The 19,074-nt window shown below is 36.5% G+C and overlaps 3 protein-coding genes across 5 annotated transcripts in view; 1 reads left to right on the top strand and 2 right to left on the bottom strand.

Moving 5' to 3' along the window:
- Positions 1 to 5,345, top strand: LOC113082041 (tryptophan 2,3-dioxygenase A-like). Its single transcript, XM_026253970.1, has 12 exons — positions 1 to 110; positions 289 to 388; positions 694 to 784; positions 1,191 to 1,261; positions 2,206 to 2,333; positions 3,158 to 3,344; positions 3,548 to 3,655; positions 3,736 to 3,847; positions 3,940 to 3,997; positions 4,402 to 4,481; positions 4,670 to 4,760; positions 4,882 to 5,345. The coding sequence occupies exons 1-12, from the start codon at positions 76 to 78 to the stop codon at positions 5,036 to 5,038; spliced, it is 1,218 nt and encodes a 405-aa protein (XP_026109755.1). The 5' UTR covers positions 1 to 75; the 3' UTR covers positions 5,039 to 5,345.
- LOC113082042 (cathepsin O-like) lies at positions 5,342 to 9,332 on the bottom strand. 2 transcript variants are annotated; one of them, XM_026253971.1, is made up of 8 exons: positions 9,075 to 9,331; positions 8,400 to 8,508; positions 8,168 to 8,307; positions 7,912 to 8,079; positions 7,324 to 7,445; positions 6,848 to 7,011; positions 6,348 to 6,440; positions 5,342 to 6,031 (listed from the first exon to the last, which is right to left on the bottom strand). In XM_026253971.1, exons 1-8 carry the CDS (start codon positions 9,234 to 9,236, stop codon positions 5,997 to 5,999), a joined length of 993 nt encoding a protein of 330 aa, XP_026109756.1. In that variant the 5' UTR covers positions 9,237 to 9,331; the 3' UTR covers positions 5,342 to 5,996. The 2 variants fall into 2 exon arrangements, with proteins under 2 accessions (XP_026109756.1, XP_026109757.1); XM_026253972.1 differs by lacking the exon at positions 7,912 to 8,079 and having other exon boundaries at positions 9,075 to 9,332.
- A 1,047-nt stretch (positions 9,333 to 10,379) lies between these two features.
- The window catches only part of LOC113082050 (E3 ubiquitin-protein ligase RNF130-like), a 54,566-nt gene continuing 45,871 nt past the window's right edge, over positions 10,380 to 19,074 (bottom strand). The window contains exons 7-10 of one of the 2 annotated variants that reach the window (XM_026253979.1): positions 18,601 to 18,697; positions 17,285 to 17,489; positions 15,252 to 15,345; positions 12,832 to 13,208 (exon numbers count right to left, since the gene is read on the bottom strand). In XM_026253979.1, coding sequence (XP_026109764.1) covers positions 13,193 to 13,208; positions 15,252 to 15,345; positions 17,285 to 17,489; positions 18,601 to 18,697 — 412 coding nt within the window. In that variant the 3' untranslated portion in view covers positions 12,832 to 13,192. Of the gene's footprint in view, positions 11,543 to 12,831; positions 13,209 to 15,251; positions 15,346 to 17,284; positions 17,490 to 18,600; positions 18,698 to 19,074 lie in introns of those variants that run through there. The other variant, XM_026253980.1, reaches the window with a different exon arrangement.

Raw genomic sequence — 19,074 nt, 5'->3', positions numbered from 1 at the left:
ACATCCTTGAGAACTGCCTTTTTGAAGAGGTGGGAAAGAAAACAAGCCGGCTTGTCTCATATTAACATTTCAGCCATGAGTGGATGCCCATATTTTCAGAGGAAATTTGTGTATGTATTTTCAGCTTTCAATATTTTTCGATTTACTGCTAATTTCACAGCACATTTCCCCCTAAACTGGAGCCAATCATATGTCTGCCATATCTGAAACCAGTTGGAAGACTAACCTACACTGAATAGACAAATGTTTCTTGTATTTTTGCTGTTGATACGTTTGATGAAAATACAGGTCAAACAGTAAGCAGCATCAGAAAGAAGATGAGGATGATTCTCAGACTGGAATTAACAAGGCCAGTAAAGGAGGTCTTATTTATGGTGACTACCTGCAGGTAAACTACACATTAGCTCATGCATATTAATTGTATATTTTTATATATTTTAACAGGCATAAAGCATAGCTTCTCCTAAAATAGTTCATGATTAATTGGTGAGCAGACCTTGAATCTAAAGTTTATTGTGCTCTGTATGTCCAGAGTTGCCAAATTGGAAAATGCATTCATTTCAGAGTTTAATGGCAAACAGTGAACTATGAAAACAGAACTTTGTTCTATTTTAAGCAGACACACTAAGTTTGGTTATGTCAGATTTTTTGGCTTGCTTTCCATGAAACAAAAACGTTCTCTCATCCCCGCAGCTGGATAAAATAGTGACATCTCAGGTGCTTCAAAGTGAGCTGAAGGGAAACAAGATCCATGACGAACATCTGTTCATTGTCACACATCAAGGTGAGCCAAACAAACGCTAAACAGCCTTCAGGCACATCAGTCTTAGCCTCACTCCATTGAACGCTCCCAAAACACGACAGAAAAAAAAGCCCTCCATTTATAACACTGAATGTTAACAAGTTTCACTGCGGCTGAAAATAGGCAAGACAGCTAACTCAAAAACTGAATAACACAATGCTGAATGTAACCCATGTTCTGTATCTGATTTAACAATAAACTCAACAATCAAGCATCTACCGCACAAGTAAATCCAGCCTTACTCAAACCCACAATCCATTTGCACATATTACACAAATAAATACATACTGAAATCTAATGACTTTCATAACCTTGAGTTCAATGGCACTGCACCTTGACTTTTCACATGTAACCTGAAGAAATGATTAACTCGTTCCTTGTATTGCAGCATATGAACTGTGGTTTAAACAAGTTCTGTGGGAGCTGGACTCAGTGAGAGAAATCTTCACCAGTGGACATGTGAGTAGCCTCGAACATGAAGATGTGTGTTACATGGTTAAGAACAGCTGATTTAGCACCATTTTTTCTCCTAACTTGAATGAACCTGCTTTTAATCAATGAAATAACATTAACATTTAATAAGTCACCTATTAAAATTTGTTAAGGGCCATTTCACATCTAATGATATTTTAAGATGACAGGGCATAAAGAAGAAATTAGAAATTAGAAAGATATGATGAATGATTTCCATAAATATCTGTAAATAAAAGACAGAACAACAGCAATCATGTTAATGTTATTATCTGATATTTTGTTGCTATTCTGCATACTATTTAAAAGTTTGGGGTTGGTAAATTTTTTCTATGCTTTTTATTTTTATAAGAAGTCTCTTACTGTACGTTCACTAAAGCTGTAATATTGTAAAATATCATTTATTAATTAATTCGTTTTTTGTTTTGTTTTTTGTATTTGAATATATTTTAAATCACAATTTATTACGGTGATGGCAAAGCTGAATTTTCAACAGTCATTATTCCAGTCTTCGATGTTAATCATTGTAATATGCCAATATGATGCTCAACATTGAAAATGGTCTGGCTGCTTAATATTACTGTGGAAACAGGATTCTTTGATGAATGGAAAGTAAAAAATAAAATAAATAAAATAAATAAATAAAAAAACACCGGCAATTGCTTGAATTAAACTATTTGTATTAACATTATACATGTCATTAATTTGTTGCATAGAAAAAATAATTGGGAGCCATTAGGACAATGATGAACAGCCTGATCCATCAGTATTATGATGCAGGCTTTGATTCAGTTCAAAGAAAGGATGTGCACTGCAGCATGAGGCTGCCACCTTCAGTCTAGATTATGATACTTCTCCAGTTAAACGGCATGTGTCAGGGACATTATAAAGACTGCTGAAAATGAATCTAAATGCACTGCATATTTTCCCAGGTACGTGACGAGCGAAACATGCTCAAAGTCAACACTCGCATCCACAGGATTGTGATAATATTCAGACTGTTGCTTGACCAGTTTGCTGTTCTGGAAACCATGACTGCCTTAGACTTCTATGACTTCAGGTAAGGTGTATAGAATTCGTATCATTTGTATTCATAATACTGTAATAATAAAAAATAAAATAAAAATTCACTGGCAAACAATTACTGAAAACAAGTAGGCCATAACACTTCCTGGATAACAGCAATGTTTGGGCAAACTCGCTGTTGGAAATGTGCTAACACTCAAGAGACGGGAGAGAGCTAACTCAGTAAATAAGCACTGGATGGCACTCATTTCTTAAATCAAAATCAATGGCAGTGTTTAGCATAATTGTGTTTAGCCCAGTTGATCTGCGTTTTTTTGTGCACAGGGAATACCTGGTTGTAACAAAAAGTTGTAACTGTATAAGCTCATCTTTGAGGACTTAAACTGCTTCAGCATCTAACGTACAGTTAGACAGCTCGCTAGATTTTGAGACGCATCCATTGTCACTTATCAGCCGCAGTGATTTAGTTCTTATAGAGCTTTACTTTAATGATGTAGTCTACTAAATGTAACGTTACCTGAAAATTAATCCGTCTCTTACTGTTTTCATTTCCTTGCTGAAAAGTCTTCAATCGTTCTCCGTCCGTCAGATATTTGTATTCATAATACTGTAATAATAAAAAATAAAATAAAAATTCACTGGCAAACAATTACTGAAAACAAGTAGGCCATAACACTTCCTGGATAACAGCAATGTTTGGGCAAACTCGCTGTTGGAAATGTGCTAACACTCAAGAGACGGGAGAGAGCTAACTCAGTAAATAAGCACTGGATGGCACTCATTTCTTAAATCAAAATCAATGGCAGTGTTTAGCATAATTGTGTTTAGCCCAGTTGATCTGCGTTTTTTTGTGCACAGGGAATACCTCTCATCTGCTTCAGGCTTCCAGAGTCTGCAGTTTCGATTGTTGGAAAATAAGATTGGGGTCCCTCACAGCCAGAGGGTCCCCTACAACAGGAGGCATTACCGGGACAATTTCGGTGACCAGGAAAGTGAGCTGCTCCTCCACTCAGAGCAGGAGCCCACACTGCTGCAGCTAGTGGAGGTAAACCTGAGGGAAATGATATTAGAAGATGAATTATTAGCTGTGAGGTCATGAATAGTGTATTAATCAAAGAACCATAACTTACTGGATTTCACTGCAGGTTACTGGTATTCAGAGAGGAATAGGCCACATGGCTAATTTATATATCAAGTCAGGATTAATCTAACGGACAGCATTTCTCATAAGCAATCAATACTTTTCAGCAATGGCTGGAGAGAACGCCTGGCTTGGAGGGAGACGGATTCAATTTTTGGGGGAAACTGGAAACCAATATTTTCGAGGGGCTCAGGAGGGAAAAGGAAAAAATAGAGGTATGCTGAGAATCCCTGGATAATTGTGTGCAATTCTCCCATCTCGGTTGTAAGTGATGACTCTCGTTTCCTCTTAACAGCAAAAACCAGCCTCGGAAATGAAAGAGGAGATGATGGCCGAGCTCATTAAGCAGAGAGACATTTTCTTATCGCTCTTTGATGAGAAAAGACACAATCACTTAGTAAGCACAGGTCAGAGAACCTCTTGAGACGCTTCAGAGATACAATGTCAAGTGACACATCCACTAGCTAGAAGATCTGAATATCTGCTTCTGTCGATGCAGGTCAGAGGAGGCTTTCCTATAAAGCCCTGCAAGGAGCCCTGATGATCTACTTCTACAGGTCCATCTATCTGCTAATTTAATCAGAAAATCAAGAGATGAGGTTCTACCACCTCTCACCAAAAATACAGTAAATAAAAACTGTAATATGGTGAAATATTATTAAAACAAAACATTTCCAGTCATTACTCCAACTTCAGTGTAACATGATCCTTCAGAAATCATTCTATATATAATAATTAAGAAAATGAGATGTGGTAATACCATAGGCCTTGATATATGTTATGGTACTGAATAACACTGGACATATTCATATACAATATGAATGATACTCAAAGGTACTTCAAAGAACACCAATGTACATTTGCAAAAGAATAAAAATTATAAAAAAATTTTTTATATATATATATATATATAATTTTAATGGCTAAACTCAATTTTAAATTATTTGTAATTTATGGCCAGGGAGGAGCCTCGCTTTCAGGTTCCTTTCCAGCTCCTGACATCTCTGATGGACATCGACACCCTGATGACAAAATGGAGATGTATGTGAGAACACTGAAAACAAAGCATCAGAACAGCAAATAAATGACCTATATAAGCCCTATAAACTAAATAATGACCCATAACGCCCTATAAACCCTGAATAAAAGAGAACAACAGATTTTCTTTTGCATATCAATAATACATTTATTGTACTTCCTGCATAATTTATACTGACATTTTCCCTTAGACAACCACGTGTGTATGGTGCACAGAATGATTGGCAGTAAAGACGGCACAGGTGGCTCATCAGGCTATCAGTACCTGCGCTCCACCGTCAGGTAGGTCTCCAGATGAAACACTCTGCATCTGCTGGAATTATCCATGTGAAACACAATGCAAACCATCTTCTAAACGCGAAGCACTCGGATGTATTGATAAGCCTTATGGATGTTTTGCCAGTGATCGCTACAAGGTGTTTGTGGATCTGTTTAACCTGGCCACCTTCCTGGTTCCGAGGGAGTGGGTTCCCAAGCTGGACCCGAGTGAGCACACATTCCTGTACATGGCCGAATGCTGCGACAGCTCCTACTGCAGCAGCAGCGATGACTCAGACTAAAAAGATGGAGGGATGACAAAAGGATGGACCGTGGTTGATGCAGAGTACAAAAGAAAAAGAGTCTACCTTCCCCAAGATTTGTCACCAAAAACCTTTTAAATGGCAGAATGAGAGGCTACAAAGCTGTGCTGATTTTACAGATGTTCCAGAAAATATGTCAATTTAAAAACTGCCTCAACAAAATCTCTACATCAGTGAAACTGTTGATTCCCTTGTGTATATACTGTCAATATAGTGTAATATTATAACATGTATAATTAACCCATTTCTATTTTGTAAATACAATTCACACAAATACAGATATAGAGAAACTTCTTGTTTATTTGGGGGGAAAAAAAACAACTTTTTTGGTCAAAATGTAAACTTGGTTTATATACTATACAGTAAGTAAACATTTCTGATTATTCCTAAAATGTAAAAAATAATAAAAGTAAGCTTTGTAGTTACAAGTGTTTCTAAAAACAGATCATACGAAATATCTTGCACGTACTTTAGTAATATGCACTTTTTCTTTCAAAACTCTTTAAGGCTGTAATTATAAGTATTGATATATAATAATATGTTCACCTTTTTGCAGACGAGATCCCTTGTGTGTCCTATATCAGTGCAATGTCACAATACAATAAGTCTTCAGTTGTGCACTGATATATACGAACAGTGTTTTCTGAAGATTAAAACCATCTTATTGATGAATCGAGCTGGTGTGCGTTGCATTACTAAAATGAAATCCGGCTCCGACTCTGATTATTTTGGGCTACCGTGGCCGGGATTAGGAATGTGGTGTATTAGCGTACGTGCTTTGCAACCGAGAGGCAACAGGATTTGTTATCCGCATCCCCGTGAGAATTTTTACAATTCTCGCCAGCTATCTATACTGGAGGATTTCCATCCTTAGGGTGATATTTTTAAATGTGGATCTGCCGCAGCCTTTTCACGGAAGTAGGAAGATTAGTGACAATTACACCAAAACAGCAGCAACATTGTCCGCAATGCCTGGGAAAAGAAAAACAGAGGCTATTTACTGTCATCTGACATTGCGTAAAGTCATCTTAAGAAATAGACAAACAAGATCACAACCTCACAATCACCTCACTACATCACTTCCAAATGATCTGATATGAATTAAAACATGATTGACTAGGCATTTATGATTTGATTTTCACCCTGCAAACAGTATTGAGTGTATGCCAACATCTAAACATTTCATGAATATTTATGAATGCACACCATGCCACATAACAGCAGAATGCATTACCTGTCAAACTGTTAACAAGGTAAAGAAGCATTAGTAGTGGGTCACTAAACTTACCACACATGTCGTTCCCTATTTTTATGTAAGCATATCCATCGTCACCCCATGAGGTCCCCCATGAATTGCGTACTATCCAATATGGCACTTCCCCTGTGATAAATATGAAGACATAATGAAAATATACCCCCAGATGGGAAATTATCAACAAGTGGTACTACATACTGTACACTTATAATGGTAAGAAATGATTAATAATGCTAGCAATAACAGTTTGGGCATGACACAGAGCATCAATTTCTCTACTTTACACCGAAAGTACTTAATTCAAACTAGTAAACAAACAACTCATCGGAGAGGATAAACGCTGTGGACAGCTGGCTGATTATAGTGCAGATGCATCAGGCTGTTAGCTGGGATGTTGGCGCACAGCCAGCGTTTGCCAGTGTCTGCTCAATTCTGTGCCCTTGACAGGACGTAATCCGTGAAGGCCAGCGCTTTGAACCTTTAAATGCTCTGAGGCACAAGTAAAGAGTGTGTAACCGTCCGTGTCTGTGTACCTGTGGTATCATAACCAGTCATCAGTACAGCATGGTTGGCGTTGTGGCTGGAGCAGTGGTGCTGTATGATGCCGCCCAGATAATCCTGCCAGCTGATGGCATCCACAATGACAACAAGAGGTCCCGACTCCACCAGCACACTCATCATCACCTCTTCATGTCCACTACAACAACATAAGGACAGAAATCTGGTCTCATCTCAATAAGGAGACACAGTGACATTTGGCACAAATGTAAGACAACGAAAGACGTGAGAAGTGCATTTGGTCTTGGACCAGTGGTACGTGGTCAGTGGCCGTTCAGCACCTGACCCTGAGTTGCAAACAGAGTTGACAAGAGCAGATGAGTAAACATAAAATGCTCGCCCACAACCTGACAGACTTCAGCCTTGGATTTGAATAGTACATGAGGTCCACACTGCACTTAACGCAACAGCACAGCACACTGTTGATGTAAAGCTCAAGCCATCTGATTACCTGAAGTCATACGCCGAGTAATTCCTCACAGCCACTCCGGCGTGAGACTGAGGAAAGTACTGGCAGATCCCAGCCTTGTCTTCAAACGGATAATCCGCCTCTTTTACTAACTTTAGTTTGGTCTGAAAAAAAAAAAAAAAAAAAACATATACAAAAGAGGATATTAGAATGTGCCAATTACGGGATTACCAGGATGACATCCACCTGTAATCAGCAGCTTGTTGTGGCTTGTACAGACAACTTCTCTTTAAGTCTCTCAGAACTGATGCAGCTAGCTAATTAATTAAAACCCTTATTACAATACTAATTAAAAAGAAAAAAAACAGGTGTCATTTAAAAGCTCCGAATGTGCACTTCACAATACATATCGCTGATATGACCAGCTTAATTACTGCTTTTTAATATGTTTTTGTTCGCTAAATTGAGGGAATATGAACATAATAACATGTACAAACCCTGTTGCACAACCACTCAAAAGTTCGGGGTCAGTAAGATTTATTCATCAAAATTGCAGTACTTCAATAATAAAATATTATAACAATTATTAGTTACATCATCACAAGTAAAGGAGAAAGCAGATGACAGCACCTGTGCGAGCCAATCCAGAGCTCCGACAGGAGATCCGCCATCACAGCCCTTGTTTTTATAAGAGCAGTCTATAACCTGCTGCACACTGAGCTGCTGCAGTTCTCCACTATCTTTAGCAGAAACCGTTTCAATGGCCTCCACCACACTGAAGGCCCAGCATCCTCCACACTACACAAAAGTGCAAGAAGACATGCAAAAAAAAAGTCAGTGGGAAAAAGTTCAGATCTAAAGTCTAATCTTAAGATCTACACCCTACCGACTCCTGGTTTCGGACTGGCCCGACAACCCCATGGTCCCTCCAATCAAACTTGGGAGGATAATTCATCTTAACTTGAATTCCAGACATGGAGGGGTCGAACTTTGGAGCCGTCTCATTCCAGACTGTGAGATATCGCTCTGAGAAATAAATAAATAAATAAATAAACATGTTAGGTACCATCATACAAAATGCATTTATCTGTAAGCATCCATAACCTGCATATAGTCACCTCTGAATTGTTGTGGAGATAAGTCTGAGAACTGGTTGATGCCATAACGGGCAGAGTGGTTTGATTTCTTCATTGCTGAATTCAGAAAGGCTTGTCTCTTGAGTGAACTCTACAATCAGACAAAACAAGACATGACCAGACAGAGTCACCTTGTGCAACAGGTGTTAATCACATGAGGAAACGTCATATCACATGAGAAAAGCTACTGCCGTTACCTTTTTTGTGTGTGTGTTCCATAAAACTCATGTTATAGATTGAGATAGGGTTAGTAACTATAGATTTATATAATATATTTTAATATTGTAATAATTTTACTATTTAGAAATAATAGAATCACCTAGTTATTGGCTGCCTCTCAAAATCAAGTAAGCTGCCTACCTAGACAGCATTTCTAGGTATCCAAGACGCATTTAACTATTTGTGTGAGTAACTTAAGCCATAAGAATGTAAGCTCATCTTTGAGGACTAAAACTGCTTCAGCATCTTGTTAAGTTAGACAAGTTCACTTGATTTTCAGACGCATCCATTGTCACTTATCAGCTTCAGTGATTGAGTTCTTATGGAGATATTTTAATGATGTAGTCTACTTAATAGGACCCCCATGAAAACGAGATGTTTCATCTCATGGGGTTGATCCTCTAATAAATGTTTGTAAATAAATAAATGTAACGTTACCTGAAAATTAATCCGCCTCTGACTGTTTTCATTTCCTTGCTGAAAAGTCTTCAATCGTTCTCCGTCCGTCAGATATTTCCTGCTAAGTAGTTCGACGCTGTTGGATCCCGTGAGCAGTTCATGGTAAATTATCAAAATAACTAACGTTAAAGTAAACGCCATTTAAAAAAAGTCATTAGTAAACGTCCCGTTAGTCTTCTTCTAGTGTACTGAGCACTTTTCATGTCTGTTCTCGGTTATTTCCTTCAGTTAATCAGCGCGCTCTATCGCCCTCTCGCGGCAGATGAAAGCATTGTCCGATTCACTTCAAATGTGAGAATGTAGCATAGCGGAATCGCAGAAGAAAAGGTTATACACGCTAAACTGAACGAAATTAATACAGTAGCTTCGAATTACATCCGAAAGCAGAAGCAAAAAAAAAAAAAAAAAAAAAAAAGGTTTCCAAGAAACTAAAGATCACACTTATTGGTGCCCGTATTATAAAAAAAAAAAAAAAAAAAAATCCTACATCTACTTCCTGTTTAATTATTTTTTTAAGATGCTTATAATTATATTAAACTGAAATTATTATATTAATTTAGTAACAATAAAAATAAGGCCTTATGTTTTATTTTTGCTGTCATATTTTTCAACAGCCCTATATATTTATAATATTAGTAATAATAATAAAAAATATAATAAAAGTAAAAGTAACAAAAATATTTAAATAATTCCTTGATCATATTTAATCATAAGTTTTATTAAATAAGAATCCAGTTTGCTCATCTTTTGTTTTTTTTTTTTGTTTTTTTTACTCCTCTGTAATCGTGGTGGATGCCACTTGGCATGACAGGCACACTCCAGACATTTATTAAAATCAAGCTGAAATACAATGATATATAAATATTAACTTCAATTTTAAACATAAATTAAAAATTTTAATGAAAATGTTTCCTTGTAAAGTAACTGAAATAAAATGAATTTAAGTTGATGCACTAAAAATAAATAAACATAAAGCTATAAAGATATTATATATATATATATATATATATATATATATATATATATATATATATATATAGATATAATATCTTTATAGCTTTATTTTATATATATATATATAATTTTAATATAATATATTATATTATTATTTTTTGAAAATCTGACAAAAACTAATTTAATTAAGCTGAAACTAAAATTAAAACTGAAAATATCAAAATAAAAGCTACTTCAAACTATAATATGTTATAATAGTATATCAATAAGAATAACATAACACTGATTTGTGTTCGTTTTAAACCTCACTCAAAGAAAGAAAGCAGTATAGGCAATTATGACAAGTTTAATGCTGAGGCAGTATGTAACATAGGTAGCCCATATCATGACCCACATAAAGCAGAATCTTTATTCACTGAGTGTCTCAGAGTACAGCTCTGCCCTGTCCTGACCGCGACTCCATATGACATAAAACATCACTGAAGCAGAATCAGCACAAAGATCTCTGTGAGTGCAGGCCTGTATGGTCACAATGCCACCCCCCCAAAAACTGGCTACGAAAACGAGAACACAAAAGAGACAGACACTCTTTTGCACGGACAAGATCCAGGAAAGACAAACTGTGCTAAGAGGCCACTTGAGAGAAAGATATATATATGAATGATATATATATATATATGTTAGGTCCCCTTGCTTGGAATTGATTAGTATTCGCTGTAAGGACTCAAAAGGATTTTCTTTAAATACATGTTTAAAACATTTTCTTTCTATGTACAGAATACTGTATATCTCTACAAGGAAGTAACGGTGATTTGTCAAGGGTTTTCGAGTGCTAATGGGCCAGCACTAAACGTGAAGCTGCAGCATTTCAGCATATGAAGAACGAGTTCGTATGCATCTTATTTAGCTACAAAAGCAGAGATACAAAGCAGACAGCTCTTCCATAAAGGCTCAGTTTTCAATCCTGCTTTTATGACTGTCCACAAGAGTTTTCCCCATCTGGAACAATATTAATCATGGGAACTTAAAAACGGTCAGCAAACGACATACACGAGAAAACAGTTGACAACACTTGTGGCTAACCGAGGAGACCAGAGAAATGAACAAAGAGGTACTTCCCACAGCCATCTGTGAAAAGACAGTCTTTCAAAAAGCAAGAGAAAACAAATACGTCTAAAAGTGTAAGGAGGCTGATGATGGTGCAACAGTCCAATCACATCCACTTGAGGCGACCGATCATTCTACAGCGGTAGAGTTTATCGCCAGAGTCAGTGTGCTCACGGTCAATGCTCCAGTTCACACTCATAAAGATTGTTCCCCACAGTCTGGACTCAGGGAGAGGAGGATGGAGGAATGGGCTGGAGGTGGAGGAGGTGCGTGTCCTCACGATTTGTTGTCGTCGTACATGTCCAGCGACGTCTGGATGTCTGGAAGCTCCATCTCACAGACTACGCTGCGCGGAGACACAGAATTACGGTTGAAGAAATGACCGCCTGAAAACAGACAAACAACAAAAAGAATAGGGTTAGAGCACGACATAAAAGCCAACTGTACATTTGTGATAATGATCAGTTTTTGTGTGCAACAGGGGGATAGAAAGAAAATGAGAAAGATGAAAGATAGAATGATTCTTCTGAATGTTAATAAACTATTCAAGATGCAGCTCCTGCTGACTCAAAAGACTTATTTACCTCCTCCATAAAGGTTGTGCTCAAATCTGACATTTCATCTCAGCATAAAATCGATGTCAGTTGTTTACGTGTAATCAACACTTATTATGTCCTTGACACCAGACCAATTACCATCAAGCTTCTCAGCGGAAATTGGATAATATATATATATATATATATATATATATATATATATATATATATATATATATATATATATATATATATATATATAAACGGTGCTATTTGAAAGAAAACAAGTTGTGAAGAGTGAATCTGAGGTTTGGTGATAATATAGCATAATGACATTTACCAAAAAATTTTAAAAGGTAAATAATTCTCAACAACACAATGTTTGAGTAGATTGTATGTATCATTTATAGGGTTACATATTAAATTTTATTTATATTATGTCTAGTATAGAAAGACTAGATTAGGTAGCAAATACTGAACTGCATGAGCTGCAGACTGTTACAACAAATATGTGGATTGTCTTTTATTAAAATAATTATACACACAGTATGTATGTAAAACAATGTAACCCACAGGTGGGTAAATAAATATATAAAATAATGAAATGAATAAAAACTTTATTGATTTTCTAAAAATGTGCTGGATATTTTATCATTAAAATGCTGTGCTAACTTGAAATTATGTGACTATAAACTCAAAGACAGCTGCTTAATAATGTATATTATACTACAGTACAGCGACATATGCTCGACTCCATTAAGTAATCCTTCATTAGCTTGTTCATGTTTTGTTTTGTTTTTATGTTTCCAATTAAACTCTCCTGGTGCCAAATGGCATAAAATCCCTTATGCCCATGCATTAAATGTTAGGCTGATCCAAAGCACAATCTGTCCTCATAGATGTGTTACACTATTTTTAGTGCTTTTGGCTTGACTTATTGTAAGGCACTACTGAATTGAACTGTACAGCTATTATATGCCACAGTAAATCAAGATTGTCTAGTAGACATGTGACATGATGGAGGTTTCCCTGGTCAGAATGTAAAAATTTGATTCAGGAGTCTCAGCATGGTAAACTGAGAGAGACAGAAATACAAGAAGTACTAGTAACTACTAACTTACTAAAAAGCACAACAAAGATTTTGCACAAAGCAATTTTAATACACACACACACAGATGTCTTTAAAAATTCACATGACAATCAATGATACAAAAAAATACTAATTTAAAAAACATGTAACATATGCGAACACTATTCCTCTAAAATGAAAACAAAAAAGGACGTATTAATTACAGCAATTGAGTAAAACAAGAAGTTCATTAGCAATATCACTTAGTGAAAAGCTCTGAATATGCTCATCTCTAGTTGAAAGCTAGCTCTATTAACACTACCAATACATGTGCAAGAAACGGACTTGAAGTGCGATCCACAACTTCATTTTTCAGGATGCATTTCAGTTTTAGAAATCAGGATGCCACAGGAAAAAAACAATAATAATCTTCATTCCAACTTCAGCCTGTAAAAGACATTAAAAAAAGAAAGAAAAACATTTAACAAGCACTGATTTTGAAGTACATGGTAATAATAGAAAACTCATACAGAAGTTATTTAGGTGTTAACACACATTCCTTTTTTGTAGTATTGTTTTTTTAACTACAATTAAAATGGAAAATACAAATTCAAACTGTAAAAATATCTTAATGACACTGAAGTAACACTAGTTTGTTTAAATATAAAATGTATCTAAATAAACTGATAATAATTATTTGATCAAACTCATTTAAAGATTAATTTTACAGCCCTTACAGCTACATAATACTATGACACTTTATAATTACTTGTAAAAAAAAAAATAGTACATTAATATACAGTGGGTACGGAAAGTATTCAGACCCCCTTAAATGTTTTACTCTGTTATATTGCAGCCATTTGCCAAAATCATTTAAGTTTTTTTTTTTTTCTTCATTAATGTACACACAGCACCCCATATTGACAGAAAAATACAGAATTGTTGACATTTTTGCAGATTTATTAAAAAAGAAAACTGAAAAATCACATGGTCCTAAGTATTCAGACTCTTTGCTCAGTATTTAGTAGAAGCACGCTTTTGATCCAATACAGCCATGAGTCTTTCTGGGAAAGATGCAACAAGTTTTTCACACCTGGATTTGGGATATCCTCTGCCATTCCTCCCTGCAGATCCTTTCCAGTTCTGTCAGGTTGGATGGTAAACGTTGGTGGACAGCCATTTTCAGGTCTCTCCAGCTCAATTGGGTTTAAGTCAGGGCTCTGGTTGGGCCATTCAAGAACAGAGTTGTTGTGAAGCCACTCCTTCATTATTTTAGCTGTGCGCTTAATAGTCTTGTTGGAAGGAGAAGCTTCAGCCCAGTCTGAGGTCCTGAGCACTCTGGAGAAGGTTTTGGTCCAGGATATCCCTGTACTTGGCTGCATTCATCTTTCCCTCGATTGCAACCAGTCGTCCCGTCCCTGCAGCTGAAGAATACCCCCACAGCATGATGCTGCACCACCATGCTTCACTGTTGGGACTGTACTGGACAGGTGATGAGCAGTGTCTGGTTTTCTCCACACATACCTGTACGACCTAGAACTTTTTGGCCTTAATTCTATCTTTGTCTCATCAGACCAGAGATTCCTTCAGGTGTTTTTTTAGCAAACTCCATGCAGGCTTTCATATATCTTGCACTGAGGAGAGGCTTCCGTCGGGGCACTCTGCCATAAAGCCCCGACTGGTGGAGGGCTGCAGTGATGGCTGACTTTCTACAACTTTTTCCCACCTCCCGACTGCATCTCTGGAGCTCAGCCACAGTGATCTTTGGGTTCTTCTTTACCTCTCTCACCAAGGCTCTTCTCCCCTGATAGCTCAGTTTGGCCGGACAACCAGCTCTAGGAAGGGTTCTGGTCGTCCCAAACGTCTTCCATTTAAGGATTATGGAGGCCACTGTGCTCTTAGGAACCTTAAATGCAGCAGAATTTTTTTTTGTATCCTTAGCCAGATCTGTGCCTTGCCACAGTTCTGTCTCTGAGCTCTTCAGGCAGTTCCTTTGACCTCATGATTCTCATTTGCTCTGACATGCACTGTGATCTGTAAGGTTTTATATAGACCGGTGTGTGGCTTTCCTAATCAAGTCCAATCAGTATAATCAAACACAGCTGGACTCAAATGAAGGTGTAGAACCATCAAGGATGATCAGAAGAAATGGACTGCACCTGAGTTAAATATATGAGTGTCACAGCAAAGGGTCTAAATACTTAGGACCATGTGATATTTCAGTTTTTCTTTTTTAATAAAACTTTAAAAATGTCAACAATTTTGTGTTTTTCTGTCAATATGGGGTGCTGTGTGTACATTAATTAGGGGTAAAAAAAATAACTTAAATGATTTTAGCAAATGGCTGCAATATAACAAAGAGTGAAAACTATAAAGGGGTCTGAATACTTTCCGTACCCACTGTAGTAGTACACTAACGTGACAACTCATCCTGTGAAGTAGGTACTAACTCACTGTTAATGTATTTAGTGACAGTCTGAAAATACTCACTCATAGGTGGGGGTGCTGGCAATGGCTCTGATGATCATGTAGCAAAGTGTGAGAGCAGAGAGGATGCCGAAGCTGGCAACAATAAACCACTCTTCTGTTGACAGAGTAAAAGGGGGAGGGGTCATTTTCTGTTGAGGGCTGGGCCAGGGTATCATCTCGAACAGAGAGCCGAAGAGAAGAGGAAACTGGTGACAGAAAAGAGGAGCACTTCTCTAATCCGTGGAACAGGAGAAGAAACAACAGGCAAGCGATGATCGCAAACAAGACGGATTAAAACACGAGAGAGAAACTGAACATAGCACATTCAGCGCACATGACACTTAGTGCTGACTTAGCCGGACATTTACAAAGCAAGAGAGGATCTGCTAAGAAGACCATTTCATTAGAAGATGTATCAGCAGCTGAATATTCCATATTGATGTTTCTTTATTTGTATTAAATCTGTAAAATTCTACATTTTATTTACAAAATTAAGAAAGAACTACGATTTCAACCAAAAAACCTTCTGTAAAAACATGAATAAATTGCAGCGCTGTTCAAGCAGATACACCTGCTTGGTGTTCTTTAACATAATTAATCAGTAGAACACGAACACAGGCCAACAGCTGGGGTTAAAACTGCTGAACAGAATATTTTAAAGACATAGCACCCGGACAAATGGTTGGTAAATAACAAATGATTGCACAAACACCTAATTACCTTACATCTGTTTCTGCAACAAAGCTGAGGAGTTCCTTGAGCATTTACGTATTTGACGTGTTTGCAGTTTTCTGTTCTTTAGTCTAGTTCCAATGCACTCAGCATGATGTGTGCTACTGCTCTGTATAACCTACATAACTAAAATAACTTCAGATAGAAGGCGAACGAGAGGTTGTCTGTTATTTAAAGCCAGCTTGAACAAAAGTTGAGTCACAGGTTTGAGGAGAGTCTGATCACATATATGCTGACGTCAAAAACTAGATATGATTCAATTCCAGATAAGAGGAGAATTAACCACTCCGAAAAAAAAAACAAATAATAATAATAATAATAATAATAATAAAGTGAAAATGAGATGAGATGCTGGACTGGATTGTGTCTAATATCTTTCTAAATTTACCTTTAATGTGTTAACATGGAAGAAAAGATAAGAGGAAAATATATAATATGGAATATGAAGACTGAACATGATGTAATTAAATACATATTTTGGTTATGGTGAAGGTCTAAGGTTGTTACTAGAGGTGTAGTAGAGACAAACAATTAAACTTAGAAATTTACAATCACTTTACATACAGCCACCACAATGACAGATAAAAGAGATACAAGGAGGAAAACAGCAGTATATTTATTGTAAAAAGATGAATACAAGATATTAAGATAATATATTCTTTATATAAAAATAAACTTAATACTATGAAAATGATATTTTGAAAAATATATTTTATAAAATTAAATAAGCCTTATATATATATATATATATATATATATATATATATATATATATATATATATATATATATATATATATATATATATATATATATATATTTTTTTTTTTTTTTTTTTTTTTTTTTTTATGTGAGAAAAGAGAGACCAAAGAGTGCCATGACATACATGCAGTGACTTAAGAAGTCTAGTGGAGAATATGTATTGCTGTAAAGGGCAGGACACCTGCTCGCATCACTGAGCTCAGCCTCAGCAGCACATGAGTCACAGCACACAGATGTCCCTGAACAACAGGTGGACTGATGCAGTCAGTGCACTACAGAAAGGAAAGCTTTCCCCCCGCTGGGGAGGAAATGAGGGAGAAAGTGGGACAGAGGTGAGTAAATAAAGGTGATGGAAAAATTTAAAGACGAAGTGTGTTGCTTTTTTTTTTTCAACATCGAAATGCTTTCTAATATCCCAGTTTAGCATGCAGAGAAAACCTCAAGCCTGTTTGAAAATAATATTTGCAATTCAGTTTGGTGATGCAGAAATGACACACTTCACCTTTAAAAACATCCAGATAGAACAAGAGAGACATAAAAGAGATTTAGCCCTGCTCTTACTAGTGACAGCAATGTTGATCTCTCCGGAGCGAGGAATGAGCTCTTCGTCGGAGGGAAGCTGGGAAGAACTGGAGTGACGTAGGGGCTCTAGACTAATGCTGGTCTCAGAGGACAAGTCCACCAGCGCTGTCCTCTGGCTGGAAGTCTGACTGCGGGACATCCGATCCATGTCAAAACCCATGTTGTCCACACAGGGCAGGTTGGGCTGTAAGTACAGGAATGTCTTAGTCCCCATTTTAGAACAGATTCTATACAAACTCCACCCAAAAAAAAAAAAAAAAAAAAAATCTTGGTAAAATTACGACATGAAAACGTCTATGAAATGTCCACCAGAGGGAGCTACTAGATCATAAATCTTCTACCCCTCACTGCAAAAACAAGATTACAGGCCAAATTACTTTACATCATGCAACAATGATTATCATGTTGCAACCGGCAACAAATACATTTTGCCATTTTTTTACAGTAATGTCTACATGCTTGGATCTGTAATATTTTAGGTAATCCATCCCAATCAAACTGCAGTTATTTTTAAGATGATAAATCATAATAAAATCATAACAAATCAAATAAGAGCCTTATGAATGTCACCCTCTGAGATCAATGTGTCTGTTGTTTTTCTATTAAATTAAAGTTAGTGTGAGTTCACACAGCTGTACATCGGGGGAAACTGTTCCCAGAAGATAGCTATACAGTAAATGTGACAAAATATATCTTTGGGGACGTCCTCAAGGGTATTATATATATATATATTACATATATAATAATATATATATAGTTATTCATTATTTCAATAAATAATATTTAATAAATAATTTATACCTAGTGTATGTGTGGTCCTGGTTTTCCCAACATTATAGAGAACAAATGCCAACACAAGTATAGTAAAGACCAGTTTTGACCTTATGGGGGCTTTTTTAGTTTTCATGAGGTACATCATACAGATCATACAGATCCATATTTTTTGAAAACCTAACACTGTAGAAAGTTTTTTGTATGAGGGGTAGGTTTAGGGGAAGTGAATAGAAAATACAGTTTGTAGAGTATAAAAACCATTACTTCTATGTAATGTTCCAATAAAAAGTGGAAACCCAGCAAACGTGTGTGTGAGTGTGCTCTTGTTTTTGTGACATATCAGGACACAACTCTGTATAATGACATGGGTATGACACAGGTATTACAAGGAGAGGGTGACTTATGAGGACATAACCAATTTCCCCATTTTTCAAAACGCTTATAAATCATACAGTATGAGTTTTTTTTTTTTTTTGAGAAAGTAAAAATGCACAAAGTGTCCTGTGTGTGTGTGAGCTCACCATAATTCCCAGAGCTTTGAGAATGTTGAGTTTACACATAGGACAGGTGCAGTGCTCATTTAGCCACGGATCCACACACATTTTATGGAAGACGTGCCTGAAAAGAAGGGAAAACATTTTGATAGCATAAATAAAGGACTTTTGCATGCTGTAATCATGTTTACATTGTGTATATTTAAAGTTTTATACAGTACGTTTAGTTTAAAAATGTACTATATGAAAGGTTATTTAGTTTAAATAAATATGAAATGTTTCTAATAATTATATTTCTATTATAACGATGTAAGACCATGAGATGCAGCATCAGGCCTTTGATATCACCATAACTCTTCACAGAAACGATGAATATTTGAAACTGCTCTAAGAACACAAGCGCAAGAAGGACATTACATGTAAAAGCACATTACAAATTTATATTACAGCTAGAGAGAGGAGAGAGGGAGATAGGCAGATTAAAAGCAAGAAGCTGGTGGA

The sequence above is a fragment of the Carassius auratus genome, unplaced genomic scaffold (assembly GCF_003368295.1).
Source record: "Carassius auratus strain Wakin unplaced genomic scaffold, ASM336829v1 scaf_tig00035641, whole genome shotgun sequence".
Taxonomy (NCBI): domain Eukaryota; kingdom Metazoa; phylum Chordata; class Actinopteri; order Cypriniformes; family Cyprinidae; genus Carassius; species Carassius auratus.
The sequence above is the reverse complement of the archived record's forward strand: the minus strand, read 5'-3'. Positions and strand labels throughout refer to the sequence as shown.

What these genes read in the sequence shown, in the direction of transcription:
- LOC113082041 (XM_026253970.1), top strand. Translation starts at nt 76, where the DNA reads ATGAGTGGATGCCCATATTTTCAGAGGAAATTTGT. An exon ending in AAATCTTCACCAGTGGACAT is followed by an intron (nt 1,262 to 2,205) that starts GTGAGTAGCCTC and finishes ATATTTTCCCAG; the next exon opens with GTACGTGACGAGCGAAACAT. An exon ending in CTGATGATCTACTTCTACAG is followed by an intron (nt 3,998 to 4,401) that starts GTCCATCTATCT and finishes ATTTATGGCCAG; the next exon opens with GGAGGAGCCTCGCTTTCAGG.
- LOC113082042 (XM_026253971.1), bottom strand. Translation starts at nt 9,236, where the DNA reads ATGGCGTTTACTTTAACGTTAGTTATTTTGATAATTTACCATGAACTG. An exon ending in ATCTCCACAACAATTCAGAG is followed by an intron (nt 8,308 to 8,399) that starts GTGACTATATGC and finishes TTTATTTCTCAG; the next exon opens with AGCGATATCTCACAGTCTGG. An exon ending in TACTCGGCGTATGACTTCAG is followed by an intron (nt 7,012 to 7,323) that starts GTAATCAGATGG and finishes ATGTTGTTGTAG; the next exon opens with TGGACATGAAGAGGTGATGA.